This window comes from Artemia franciscana, chromosome 16 (assembly GCF_032884065.1).
Source record: "Artemia franciscana chromosome 16, ASM3288406v1, whole genome shotgun sequence".
NCBI classification, from domain to species: Eukaryota; Metazoa; Arthropoda; class Branchiopoda; order Anostraca; family Artemiidae; genus Artemia; species Artemia franciscana.
Genome location: NC_088878.1, coordinates 14,210,283 through 14,223,055, shown reverse-complemented (window position 1 = coordinate 14,223,055; position 12,773 = coordinate 14,210,283). Strand labels below are relative to the sequence as shown.

General features: G+C 33.0%; 1 protein-coding gene across 2 annotated transcripts in view; it reads left to right on the top strand.

Annotated features, from left to right (window-relative positions):
- LOC136037106 (PHD finger protein 20-like) overlaps positions 1-12,773 on the top strand; it is an 80,770-nt gene that overhangs the window by 61,755 nt on the left and 6,242 nt on the right. For both annotated transcript variants that reach the window (XM_065719568.1, XM_065719567.1), the window contains 3 exons: positions 1,397-1,563; positions 5,797-5,937; positions 9,038-9,158. In XM_065719568.1, coding sequence (XP_065575640.1) covers positions 1,397-1,563; positions 5,797-5,937; positions 9,038-9,158 — 429 coding nt within the window. The remainder of the gene's footprint in view (positions 1-1,396; positions 1,564-5,796; positions 5,938-9,037; positions 9,159-12,773) is intronic.

Sequence of the window (12,773 nt, the reverse complement as noted above, 5' to 3'; positions counted from 1 at the left end):
ACAACCCGATCTGGTAACTCATTTGTCCAGGTTTTCGTAGAGCTGTATGGTAGCAGGGTTATTTTTTTTTTTTAAATGTGCCGGGGAGATTATTGTTGTAAAAAAAAAAAGCAAAGGGGTGATGATTAGGAAAGGTGCCTTTATTTGTTTTGAACCTTTTAACTTTGTAAGCCAAAAAGAACATTTTGTGAAAATTTGCAATTATCTAATTTCTAAACCACTATTTTTACAAAATTAGTTTTCAAATGTAAGACTAAGTGTCGCAACTGAAAGAAAGGGATTAACCCCAAGAAAGGCAAGTGTATAGAGGACTTCTTATTCTTCCCCCCATCCTCTCAAAAAAGGAATATTTTTTATGTTTCCTATAATATTGTAAAATTTTCGAATAGTTATCCATTTTTGCTGTTTATTTGTAATTTTGCCCCTCTCTCGAAAGAAATTTCTATGTACTTACCCACTTCAAGGTATGAACTAACAATACTAAATAACAATCTGCTTCTTATTTAAAAAGTATTCTTCCTGTTTGCCCAATTCGGTAATTAAAAAATCCACATTGTCGATAAATGTAAGTCTTTTTTTTTACTTCGGTTGGCTTTTTCAGTGGTGTTGCTTTCGAAAAACATGCGGGAAATAGTTATAAATTTGTCCTACAATACAGTTCCTTTTTTGAGGGCGGGCTTCACAAAAGATTTTCAGAAAGTACTGTTTTGTTACATTTTGAAAGACCAAAGGATATAATCCTATAAATTACAATTCTATAAATTACAAAATGATTAGATGGCTAAACTAAACCTTTGGTAAACAGAACCGTTTTTCTCTATTTGTTCAGGGCTAGAACTTGTTCAGGTCCTGCAACTTTTCATTATATCAGTTTTGTTTTATTATTTGTCTGCTCAAATCATAAGTTTATTTTTCTGGTTTTGAAAACAGCGGCAGAAATTATGTTTTGAACCATCATTACTTTTGTTAGCACAAAAAGTTCAGGTTATACAATTTACTCCGTTAAAAAAAAACGTACATTCGATTTACTTCCATAGTTGTATAAAAATGGTAATCCATAGTTGTATGGGAGATGTGTATACCCTTTGTAATAACTTTTATTGTAAAATATTGTATATTTCTCTGTCTTTTCTCTGTATCGACTTGTTTCTCGTAGCTTTCTGAAGTTTCTTAAGGCTTCTCAACATGACTTGGAAAAATGTAATGAATAAGATATTGCGCTTCCTTTAACTAAATTCAACAAAGTTGTAAACTGCAAGACTTGCCCGTGATGGCTGTAACACTAATAATTTACACTACCTATTAACTTTGGACCATTTACTATATATAATGTTCCTTTAATTTATCATATTCTAGTTAACTGTGATATTTTTTCATTAATTTGTTTCTTATTCAGTGTGATATATGTTTGTGCTGGCATCATGGTGTCTGTTTTGGAATCATTGCTGAAGAAGAAGTTCCAGATAGATTTACATGTAATTTCTGCTCAAATCCAAAAAAAGTACGGCGATCTATGAGAGTTTCTTACGATGAAAATTGGCTTAAAGATGGAACGCTTGCTCGGTAATTTGTTTTCCTTATTCTTCATTGCATTTTCTTGTTTCGTTTAGTGTTAGGGCGAGCAGCGGCACAGTTTGCCGTGTTTTTTCCTTAGCTCAGAACATTTCTACTGCTTCGTTGCTGCTGCTTGTTAGTTTAGCTGCATTATATTAATAAACTTTTAGGTCGAGAAGATGTTGGCATCACCAACAATTCTTACTGTTGGATCTAGACTTGAAATCCTGAGGTCAGGGGTTCGTGCCCTGGTGTCACTAGTTTTTTTTTTGGAAAGTGTCAACGCTGTGACTCTGTAAGCTCAGGCAGAGTCGACTCAACTTTAAATGGGTACCTAGAGAAATCTGGGGGGAAAGCGCGGAAAGTGTTGGATTATTTGCCTCTAACCTTGCATTTACTCCCAGTCGAAGGCAATGAATCAGAAGATTGGTACCTGCGCAGCTCGGACCGCTGGTCAGCATACGAAAAAGTTTTTTTTTCAAGTTTTTGAAAGTCGAGGAGATGAGATATAAACTCAGAATAGTAGCTTTCCGTATCAACCATTAATTTATGTGGACGAAAACACCCCGGCTGTCTTGGGTTTTTATTTAGTCTCATATATTTTATTTTATTAATGCTGTTTAATTTTATCGTGTATAATTTGCCGGTTGATCTCTACTCTGATGTGTTTTGATGATGTCCTGGTGTGTTTTTCTTCTTTTAGTTCTTTAGTTGTAGTGAGAATATTACCGCAGAGTTTGCAAAAGTACTGGGATTTAAAAAAGGCCATAATTTCCGTTTTGCAAAGTATGCAATATGCGTACAATCCTGATAAGCCTATAATTGGTGGGATTACTTTTGAAGTCTTTTTAGTATTCTGTTGTCTTTTTCTAGACGTGAATTTGACGACTTCGTGGCTGGCTAAAAATATTTTAAAGTGGTGTAGCAAATGATACGGATGCATTTTGCACAGTAGTAGAAACGAGTTTCAGACAAAGGGTAATATTCCTGTATCGAAAATATCGATACTTTTAAATGTCGATCTAGCGATATAAAACTGCTGAATTTGACATTTTTGGTACCGTGTCGAGTATTAAGTTACGCTACATCTTGTCAGGATTGACACTCCTAGTGACTTATCACTATTTCTAGTGATTTTTATGTTACCTAGCAATTTTCTTCTAGTTAGTGATTTATAGTGATTTTTTTCTAGAACCAGTGATTTTTTCCTAAATCTAGCGACTTTTCACGATATAGCGCGTAGATTCATGATTCAATCGAATGAACCACACAAGAAGCAAATTAATAAAAAAAAAACCTAAAATAAGGATTCACTACAGTTCCTAATATGTTCCAGATTAGGGTTTATGCAATTTACCGCCTTGGGAAGCTTGCCATTTCCTACTGTATGTCCATATCAGATATAGGCCCCAGAGCGTTATCATCAAGAAATAGGCGAACTTAGTTGATCGAAAAATTACAAAAATGTTCTACACTTACTATTTCATAACATTTGCAGAGGTCGAGTTTTGTCTTCATATCTGTGGGTTCTTTTCTCTATGATCTATCAGTTCTGAATTATATTTTCTTCTGTTAGAACTTTTAAAAATGAAGTGAATGGTGGATGTGAATCCACCTTCTACATCTGCAAATAGAACAGAAATAGAGTCACTAAAAAATAAGAAGGTAGGTATACATTAAATTATATTTTCTTAATGAAAAAAGAAAAAGAAATCATAGAAAAAGAAAATAGGACTTCGATTTCTAATCGAAATTCCAATAATTCTCCAAATTTTCTTATTTGTAATTGAAACATCTAATAAGCGCAGATATGGTCATATTCTTTAAGTTTTGAATTTATGTCCTTAACATATTAAATAGTTTGTGGTAACAAACTGTAAGAATGGAGTGACACGGCTCAATAGTAACTGAAATTCTAGAAACGGAATTTTGATATCAATTGATATATCATCGGCTTATTATATTGATTCCTAATATACAATATTCATTAATCTTAGTTTTACCCATAAAAGGCTACGAAACTGCCAAAATTTGCCTGATTTTCGAAAGAGGGTGGAAACACCCACTAAAAGTCGAAGAATTTGCAAAAGTGTTGAATTTTGTCGCTAGAAGAAAAATCAGGGATGCGTGTTTATTTGTTTTTTTTTCAGTGGTGATCGTATCGAACCAACGGTCCCAGAACATCGGGAAGGGCTCATTTGAACGAAAATTAAATTTCTAGTGTCCCTTTTATTTTGCCAAAAATATCGGACGGCTAATAGCCGTCCGTCCCTTTTTTCCTCAAAATTGTTCCATCAAAAGTTTGAGATAGTCATTTTGTTTAGCATAGTTGAGAGGTTCCAAAACTATACCTTTAGATTTAACATGACCCACGCAGGCCCTGAGGATAGGTCTGGGGATGAAGGTATCCTGAGAATAATAAGGACTATTTACGATTTATGAAAACCAGTTTCATAGCCACAAAGACAAATAACGGGTGACATAATGCATTGGACTAGTATAATTTGGGCCATATATTTGCACATTAGGGGGGTGGGGATAATATTAGGTTAGGTTAAGTTAGGTTATTCTGCCCCCTCATCCCCTAATGTGCAAATTTATAGCCCAAATTTTTATTATTATATAAACTGAAGTATTATATTTTCATCATTTTGGCATATTTCATTAGGATTAACATAACTTTACTTCTTGGATATGTTTCGTATAATTAACAAGAACCTCTTCTTTTGCTTCAGAAGCAATATGATCCATGCTTATCAAAATTTGTGAAGGGTGGGACAAATTTTTTCGATGAAAATATAAAATGGTCATTTTAAAAATTATCACTGGTGTCCCAATAATTATACTAGCTCAACTAGAGTAAAAAAAAATAGTTCCTATACTTTTGGGTGAAAAAATGGGGTTTTGAATCGAAAAGGAAAAAAAGAATCAAAAAGACAAAGCAAATATTTCGATTAGATCACAGATAACCAATTTTTAGTGATCGGGACATAAGCCAAGGGTACCAATTCGGGAAAATATAGGGATGAAGCAAGGATTTTGTTCTATCCTCTGCATAAAGATGCAAAAAGGCATTTTTCAAAATTTCAAAGTTAATTTTGGCTTGATAAAAATCAAAACATCGATCTTAAGATATTTTTGTACATCCAGGGGGGTAATTTTACCCCCTTCCTGTAGGTACGCCTGTATAGAACATGGTAGAGAAACAAAAATAGCGACGAAGACCACACTGCCTTTCCATAACAAACAAATACAAAGTAGAGACAATAGGGAAAATCTTTCGGCCCTATGTCCAAGGGCCGTCTTCAGCACAATACAAGAACAAGAGAGCAACTATATACATACATACATACATATATATATATATATATATATATATATATATATATATATATATATATATATATATATATATATATATATATATATATATAAATAAATGAACTTACATCAAATTGTGAGAATTAAAACTAAATAATTAAAAACACTTTTTAAAACTTTTTTTTAAAAACAGCCCTAGCATCCTTACTTCAACGAAGTTGAAGTTGAAGAAGTTGCATCTAATCACTTTGTTCTCTTTAGTTTGAAGGAGTTTATATTCTCATTTCATTCTTTTCGCCAGTCCTGGTTGAACTTCGTTGAAGTAAGGATGCTAGGGCTGTTTTTGAAAAAAAGTTTTAAAAAGTGTTTTTAATTATTTAGTTTTAATCCTCACAATTTGATGTAAATTCATTTATATATTATATATATAGTTTCCCTCTTGTTCTTGTATTGTGCTGAAGACGGCCCTTGGACATAGGGCCGAAATATCCACAGAACTGATTTCCACTGTCTTGAAAAGATTTTCCCTACTGTCTCTACTTTGTATTTGTTTGGTAGAGAAACAAAACAATGATTAAGGGTATTATGATTCGTGTTATTTCTTGGGATTTCTAGTGATTAATGTGCTGATTTAGTGGTTATTTTTTCAAGAATCCGGGAATTTTTTTTCACGGGGTAGCCACCCTGTATCTAGTGGGAAGTAGTGGCTATTTTATTTGTTTGGTATTGTTAAATATAAAATTGATTTAATAATAAAAGTGTTTGAGATTAAAAGTTTGATATTAGAGGCAACAGTTCTGAGGGGTATGTAATTTCTTTTTCCATTCCTTTTGTTTGGCTTGCTGTATGAGTTTGATTTAACATTAGAGAAAGCATTATTAAGTTAGCGAGGATCTACCATATATGTATATATATTTTTAGACTTGCTTTCGTCGACAAGAGAAATGAGCATGCAAACCCAAAGCGTATAATGACTTTACAAAAAACGCATACTGCCTTGGGAGAATCGCTAGAAATAGGAAATATTTTGGCCAAATTGTCGAAACAAGTTGACATGTCTAAGTAAGTTGTTTTTATCTGAAGCTTAAAAATTTGAAGCCCGTAACTTTTCACATTTAAGTGTACTTTAATGGCTTTTTTTGCGCTTGCAGTTTTATCCTAAAGGAAGTTTCACTGGTTGAATTGGATAAAAGTAAAGCAAATTCTTAAAGAACCTTCTTTGACCAACTGATTAAAAAAAAAATGACAGCTTGAAAATTGTGATATGCATAGGGTTTGTCTGTAAACTTGATTGCGCAAAAAAAGAAAAGAAAACAAAAGATTTATTAAAATCAAAGCGGTTTTTTTGCCTATTTTGTAGATTCAGATTCTAAGAGAGAAATGATGCATATTTTGACCAAAAATCTTTTTGGTGGGTGCTCTGGTCTTAATTAAAAAGGATTTGAAACTAATGAAAATAGAAAACTGAATAGATGTGGATCTTTGATGTTTTAATATGGGTGAAGTAGCAATTAAAAACTAGTAGCGGCACTGAATGTACCAAATAGAATTAAAAAGGTAAAAAGGAAATTTAAAAATGAGAAAGGTAAAAGGAAGCTCCAAAAGCAGTTGTTTGACTACCGATTGCTGCAGCTGTTACAAGGTAAAATTAAAATGAGGAAACATACCTATGAGCATTTGGAAAGAAAAAAAAATCAAAAACCCTATTAGCATCAGCTTTACTACTGGTACTGAGAATAGTAAAAAAACAAAGGCAGATTTGGGAGGCTGCAGGAAACGTTTGATAGTGTTTTTTTTATCCTCGTAAAAGTGGGGCTTAGTTTGCACCCTTATTAGTCTTCTTCCTATTGGCTCTTTTGAAATGAGTAGTTTCAACTTTTTAGTTGTGCTCGACTATTCAAGCCCCTTCAAAAGTTATCAACTGTCTGCAATTACATTTTTTTTTTCACATAACGTGTATGTTACCGTGAATGTCCGAAATCTGGTTAATGTCAACATTCACCGGTGAATGTCCGAAATTCCTTTTTCTCTGCTTTGATTCAATTAGCTTTGTGAGTCAGCTTTTTCAGTCTTATGCAAGCTATGATGGTAAAAGTTAAAGTTAGGTTAAATTTGGCTATAAATATCAGAAATGGGTTAAAACCTAACATAAGCTAACCTAACCTCACTTAACCAAACCTAATTTAACCGAAACTATTGTGTCATCATCAAACCTTGCACTAAATTGAAAAAGTTGACTGGCAACAGTGACTAAATCCAAAGAAAAAAAAAAGGTCTTTCGGATATTCAGCGGTGAATGTCGACATTCACCAATTTGCGGACATTCACTGTAACATGTAACATACATTTTTTGTGTTCTCAAACATGCTTTTTCGTATGGACTGCCGTTGGGTCTCTTGCCTGCTAGCCCCTCACTCAGACTATCTGTCTTCGGTTTTGTCCTTACATGATTTCGGGTGAAACACGATGTCACTTGATGGCACTGATACCGCTCTGATACCGTCGCCGTTCTGATACCGCCTCTTGAAGTAAGGCGAACATAAGTTTAACAGTTTTGAGAAGTTTGAGATAAGAAAGCGTTTGAGAGACAGAGTTCGAGCGGCAGTTGACTAAACACTTCGAGAGTTCGAGCCGCACCTCACTAACCCCTTGATTTTATCAGTTTCTCAAAGTAATTTTAAATAATAAGAGGTTACCATTCTTCCCCACCAAGAATAGAATGTAAAGATCATACTCAGAGCAAAATTTCTTAGAATAATAATTGTTAGGAATGAAATCACCACTGTGATTGGAAATCTTGTATCATTTTTTTTTTTATTCCTTTATGCAGCAGTATAGCACTTCTTTACGAGAAATAGCTTAAAAACACAAGTAACTTAGAAATTTTGTCCGTTATTTCTAATTTCGTTTATGCAGTAGATGCATGTTTGGCGGTTATTCTAAAAATAGTTTTGGCGCTTCCATGACAGGGATACATTTCCCTTAAGCTTTTGGAGACTGCTTAGCGTTCGTTTTAATTAGTTCAGCGTTGAATGCTCAAATAAATTTTTGGTAAGCTTAAAAAAAAATCATAACCCCCCACCCTAAAAAAATACCCCGCTCTCCGAAAAAAAATCGTGGAAATGCCCTTGCTGGTATGTGTAGGTGAGAAAGCCTATGTTACACATGCTCAAATCCTATGAATTATGTGCATGATTTCGAACTAAACACAGTTTCAGATGGTAAAAATACCAAATTATAAATTCAGTAAACACCTAAACTAACATGATTAGTTATGAATATTTCTTTGCTCCCAAATATTCCAATACAATCATCTTAGTCCACGTAAATATATACACATAGTACGTAGTACGCAATACCATAATGCACGTTAATGAGCCGGTAGTAACCCGAGAGAAAATTTTCTAGTAGGAATTTGTAGAGAAAGTGAAAGAATTTTCCCTCATTAATCAGTATCATTTAGACCGTGTATTCTCTCTCCCCGTCTCACAAGCAATTTCACTGTTGTCTGTATTTCATTCTCCCTACAGTTTTTTCTGACCAAGCCGATAAAAGGAAGTCCAGCCCAGTGGTTGTTTTAGGGGGGGGGGGGGGGTATGATGGAGCATTTTTCCCGGGCGCAGAAATTTTAGGGGTGAAAAATTTCAAATAAGTGATCTAACGGTTATAATCATTTTATAACTTCTGAAATGTCAATTTTTACTAAAATAAAGAATTGGGCCCGGGTAATAAATGAAAGTAATTATTAAATTGTTAATTAATTGATAAAATAAAATGATAACGATTATTGTTAATAAATTCAAATTGTGTTAAGATCTGGTCTGAAAATTTCTGGGGGACAGGGGGAAGGGCGCTAATCAAGATTTCATCCCGGATGCAAAAGAGGCTAGAACCGCCAGTTGTCCAGCCTCATTAATTTCAATTTCTCATTTCTTTTTCCTCCTATTCAACATGTTTAGACATTTCTTTTTTATTTCTTACTTTAGTAGTACTATTTCATCTTTTCTTTCCTCTCTTTGCAGCTTGTTTTTTTTTTAATCAAAATATAAATTTGGCTCTTTGGACTAGTAGAATTGACTAAAAATTATTTATTTATGATGTTCATTTATTTCGGAGGAAAACACGTTTAGAGAATCACTAATAATTTTTTTTTTTTTTGTAGAAACAAGGATCATCCAAAGCTATATTTGTGGGCTGGATCAGGAAAGAAATGCCCCAAAAATGGACAGAAAGAAGGATCTTCTCAAGAAAGGCTGGAAGATCTGCCTATCATGGCCTCCCAAGTGAGTTTTCAAAAAACATCACTGTTCAAAACAAAAACACATTCCCTCTAATTTTGTGGTTTTAAGCCAAATATCAATTAATTATAGTTACTTGATTGATTTGAAGAACTTATAGAGGTCCTGGATATCCTCCTTTTGATTTAGTGTAACTTCAGGCACATATTGTACAGAATTTTTGTCTCTCACAGTAACTTTGGCTTCAAAGCAACGGTTTTGAAATCGTACAAGATATTGGCTGTATCACTCATTAGCGACACTTATTACTCATTATATTGTCTTTAATGAGGGTGCATTGCTCATAGGATATTCTAATGTTTCTAAATTACTAATTACATTGCAAAAACCGCTATTATTTCCACTATTATTTGATTATTTATTACAAAACAAGTAATTATGGATTTTTCTTTTAATCAAATTAAACATTAAATTTAAAAAAAATCTTTGACGTTTTGAAAAGCTTCCGTATAACTCTGAAACTGAACAGTTGTTATTATTTTCTTTTTCTTTAAATATATCCAGTTTAAATCAAATAAGAGAAATGAATGTTGCTCTACGAAATTTTAGTATTCAGTCTCCAAGTGACTAGTTCTATGATATGCCCATTCAATACAGCCTTGATAATACTCCTAATACTCTTGAGTTCTGGCCTGTCGTGGTATCGACTGCCTGTTGTTGTCATGGAAAGGTCAAGGTTCCTGTTAAGGTACCGAAATTCCTTTAATAGAAAATAAACATGGGCTAATGGAGGGAAAATATTGTACAAATTAAAAAATAGGACACTCAAGACTAATTTAATAATCCTATTACTCTCAGTCTTATTGCCATTATTTGTTATTATTAAGCTCTACTAGGGGCTCTCCAGTTACTGTCCGGCTTTTTTTTTTCTTCTTTTACCGAACTTTCTTCTCATTTTTACTTTCCTTTATTTCTTCTTCACCAATTTTGTACTTTATGGCTATTTGTTTTTTGAGTGCTTCTTCCTATGTTTTATATTTGGTCTTTACCTAGCTCATCGATCTCTTCTCTCTACTAAAGAAAGACATCACTATAGTTGAAAACTTATAACTTCTAATCTATGTAATGGCCGCCCAAAAGAAAAACGCATTCTCTGCAAAAAAAAAAAAATGAGCAGTGCCACTTAACATCAACTTTGCCCAAAGAAAGTCAAAATGCCGAGGTGCGCAAATTCTAAGATTGCCGTGATCGATTTCTCATGATCTATAACCCCAAACCAGAAGTTTTTTGAGTATTAAAAATAAGTAAAGTAACTGATGTCTACTTTTTTGCCAGTGCTAGGCTACTGCTATCCATAAACAGATCCTTAATGGTTCATTTAAAAGCTACTGTTCATATTTATACATGCTGTATATAAACCTGTCTTTATAACTTCATCATAAAGTGTTGTACGACGCTAAAAAAATGGCGCTTTCCGTTTATGGAGTGGAATAGCTGGGAAGCATGCAAAGGGTACGATTGTAATATCCACGGTCGAAAACTCTAAACTAAAGATTTACGATCCCCTGCTCTTGTTTACTCCCCCAAGTCTCCCTTGTAAATGAAAGCTAAAAAACATGTTTTGAAAAAAAGAACTGACTAACGCACAAAAACTTTCATTTATATAATTCTATTTTCAAGAAATTACTTGAATTCTATATCTACAACATTTCAAAAAACCGGTGATAATGTACCCCTTAGACTCTTGATCCATGTGATAAAGTTACACATGTCTCTTGGGAAAGTTTAAGGGAGACAAAGATCTTCTTGTAAGGTTGATGGGTCATATTTAAAAATAAAACGAACAAACATTAGCCTAAAAAAATAGTAAATTTCCTTTCTTGCGAAAGGAAAGAATGATGTTGAAATTGGAAACGAACAAAAATTATTTTCAGCGATACTTGATTTTCAACCCTATCCGGTTTACTATATAATCATGGACTATGCAAAAAATTAGTTATGATGTACCCAATTGCTTTCCATCTTGTTTAAATTACTGCCTTACATAAAAATGCTAAACATTTTCTTTTCTTTAACTATTTCTACTGATTTTAACTTCAAACTGCAATTCATTGAAACTTGCTACAGTAAATGTTTTATGATTTTGAATGGTAATAATATACACAAAAGTCACCGAATGTTGCAAGTCTGTAATTTATAAAAATTGTGAAACGATGTAATTGAAAATTAAATAACCAACCAAAATCTCAATTTTGAAACCTCAAAGAACTGTAATTTTAAAAACACCTGCCTAGCTTATTCCGATTATAAATTTAAAGCTGATATTTATACAATCCACACTAAAAATAATAACAAAGATATGGAAAACTTCGACGAGAAGCCATTTACCGTTCACTTGCCACTTGCGTAGAAGCCACTTGTGTAGTGTATTGCCTTACATGTATTATCTTACATAATATCCTTGTGGTTCCACAGTGCATAGATGGTGACCTGATTTTCTGTGTCTGTAATTAATAAAATTTGGGAAACGAAGTAACTGAAGACTAAATAAACAACAAAAATCAAATACAAAGGTTTTGGGTTTAAACAACAAAAAGTTAAACAAGAAAAATAAACAATGAAAAGTTTTAAACCTGTAAGAGCTGTAATTTTAAAGGTGCCTGCCTAGTTTACTACAATTGTAAATTTGGTGATTTTCCCAAAAAGTATTTATGAGAACACGTAGTTTTGCATGGGTTAAAATATTTTGGCGTGTGTGAGAAAACGACTATTGAGATTGAATTGAAAAAAAAAAATTCGTAGAAAATTAATCTATTTCCTTGATGCTCTGTGAAATTGCACATGGTAAAACTCATACCACCAATGTTGAATTTACTAAAGTAAAATAATTCTGAATGTAAAATAATATTTAATTTTTATATGAATTTGGATTTAATAACGAAGTTCACAGTAATAATGAATTTACTGAGGACAAGTCTCAGGAGAAACTTCAGAACCTTTTTACAAACCTTCATGTTCATTATTATCCTGATCTTATCATTTTTGCTGCTCAAAATATAGCCGAGTGTGGTATCTTAGTTTATTAAACAATAATTATTTTTATTCAAAGTCTTAAACAAAGCAGATTTTTTAGTTAGTATTTTGGACATTGGTGCCACAAGTAGTGTATACCGTCTACTCTAATTGAAATTGTTGTGTTAGAGGTCATTAGGTATGCCAAGTGAAGAACAATTTATCTTCCATGTACTAATTTTTATCATAAGAATTAGGAAAGGGTGATTCACTTCAAGCCAAACTATTTGAAGTGATTGGATTAAAGGAAGATGGAAATTTGGCAAAAAAACTGTATTTTTGGCAGCAAAGTCATTGTTCATTATGATCAGAAACACGGACTCGTTTCCGGATCACTTTATAATGACAGAAAAAAATTACAAGTCTTTCATTTTGTTACTGATCTTAAATAAGATTAGCACTATATCGTACTTTTTCATTCATTTGAAAATTTTCCTCTCGATTAAAACAAATAAAATGATGCCACAAACAAGAGGGTATGGCATAATACTTCACCGAGACCTACTTTTTCTTTATCCATGATATTTTTGAAGGTAAGCTGAAGGAAGGGTAATAAACAATTTAATTTTTCCTCTTGTATTGTCTGTA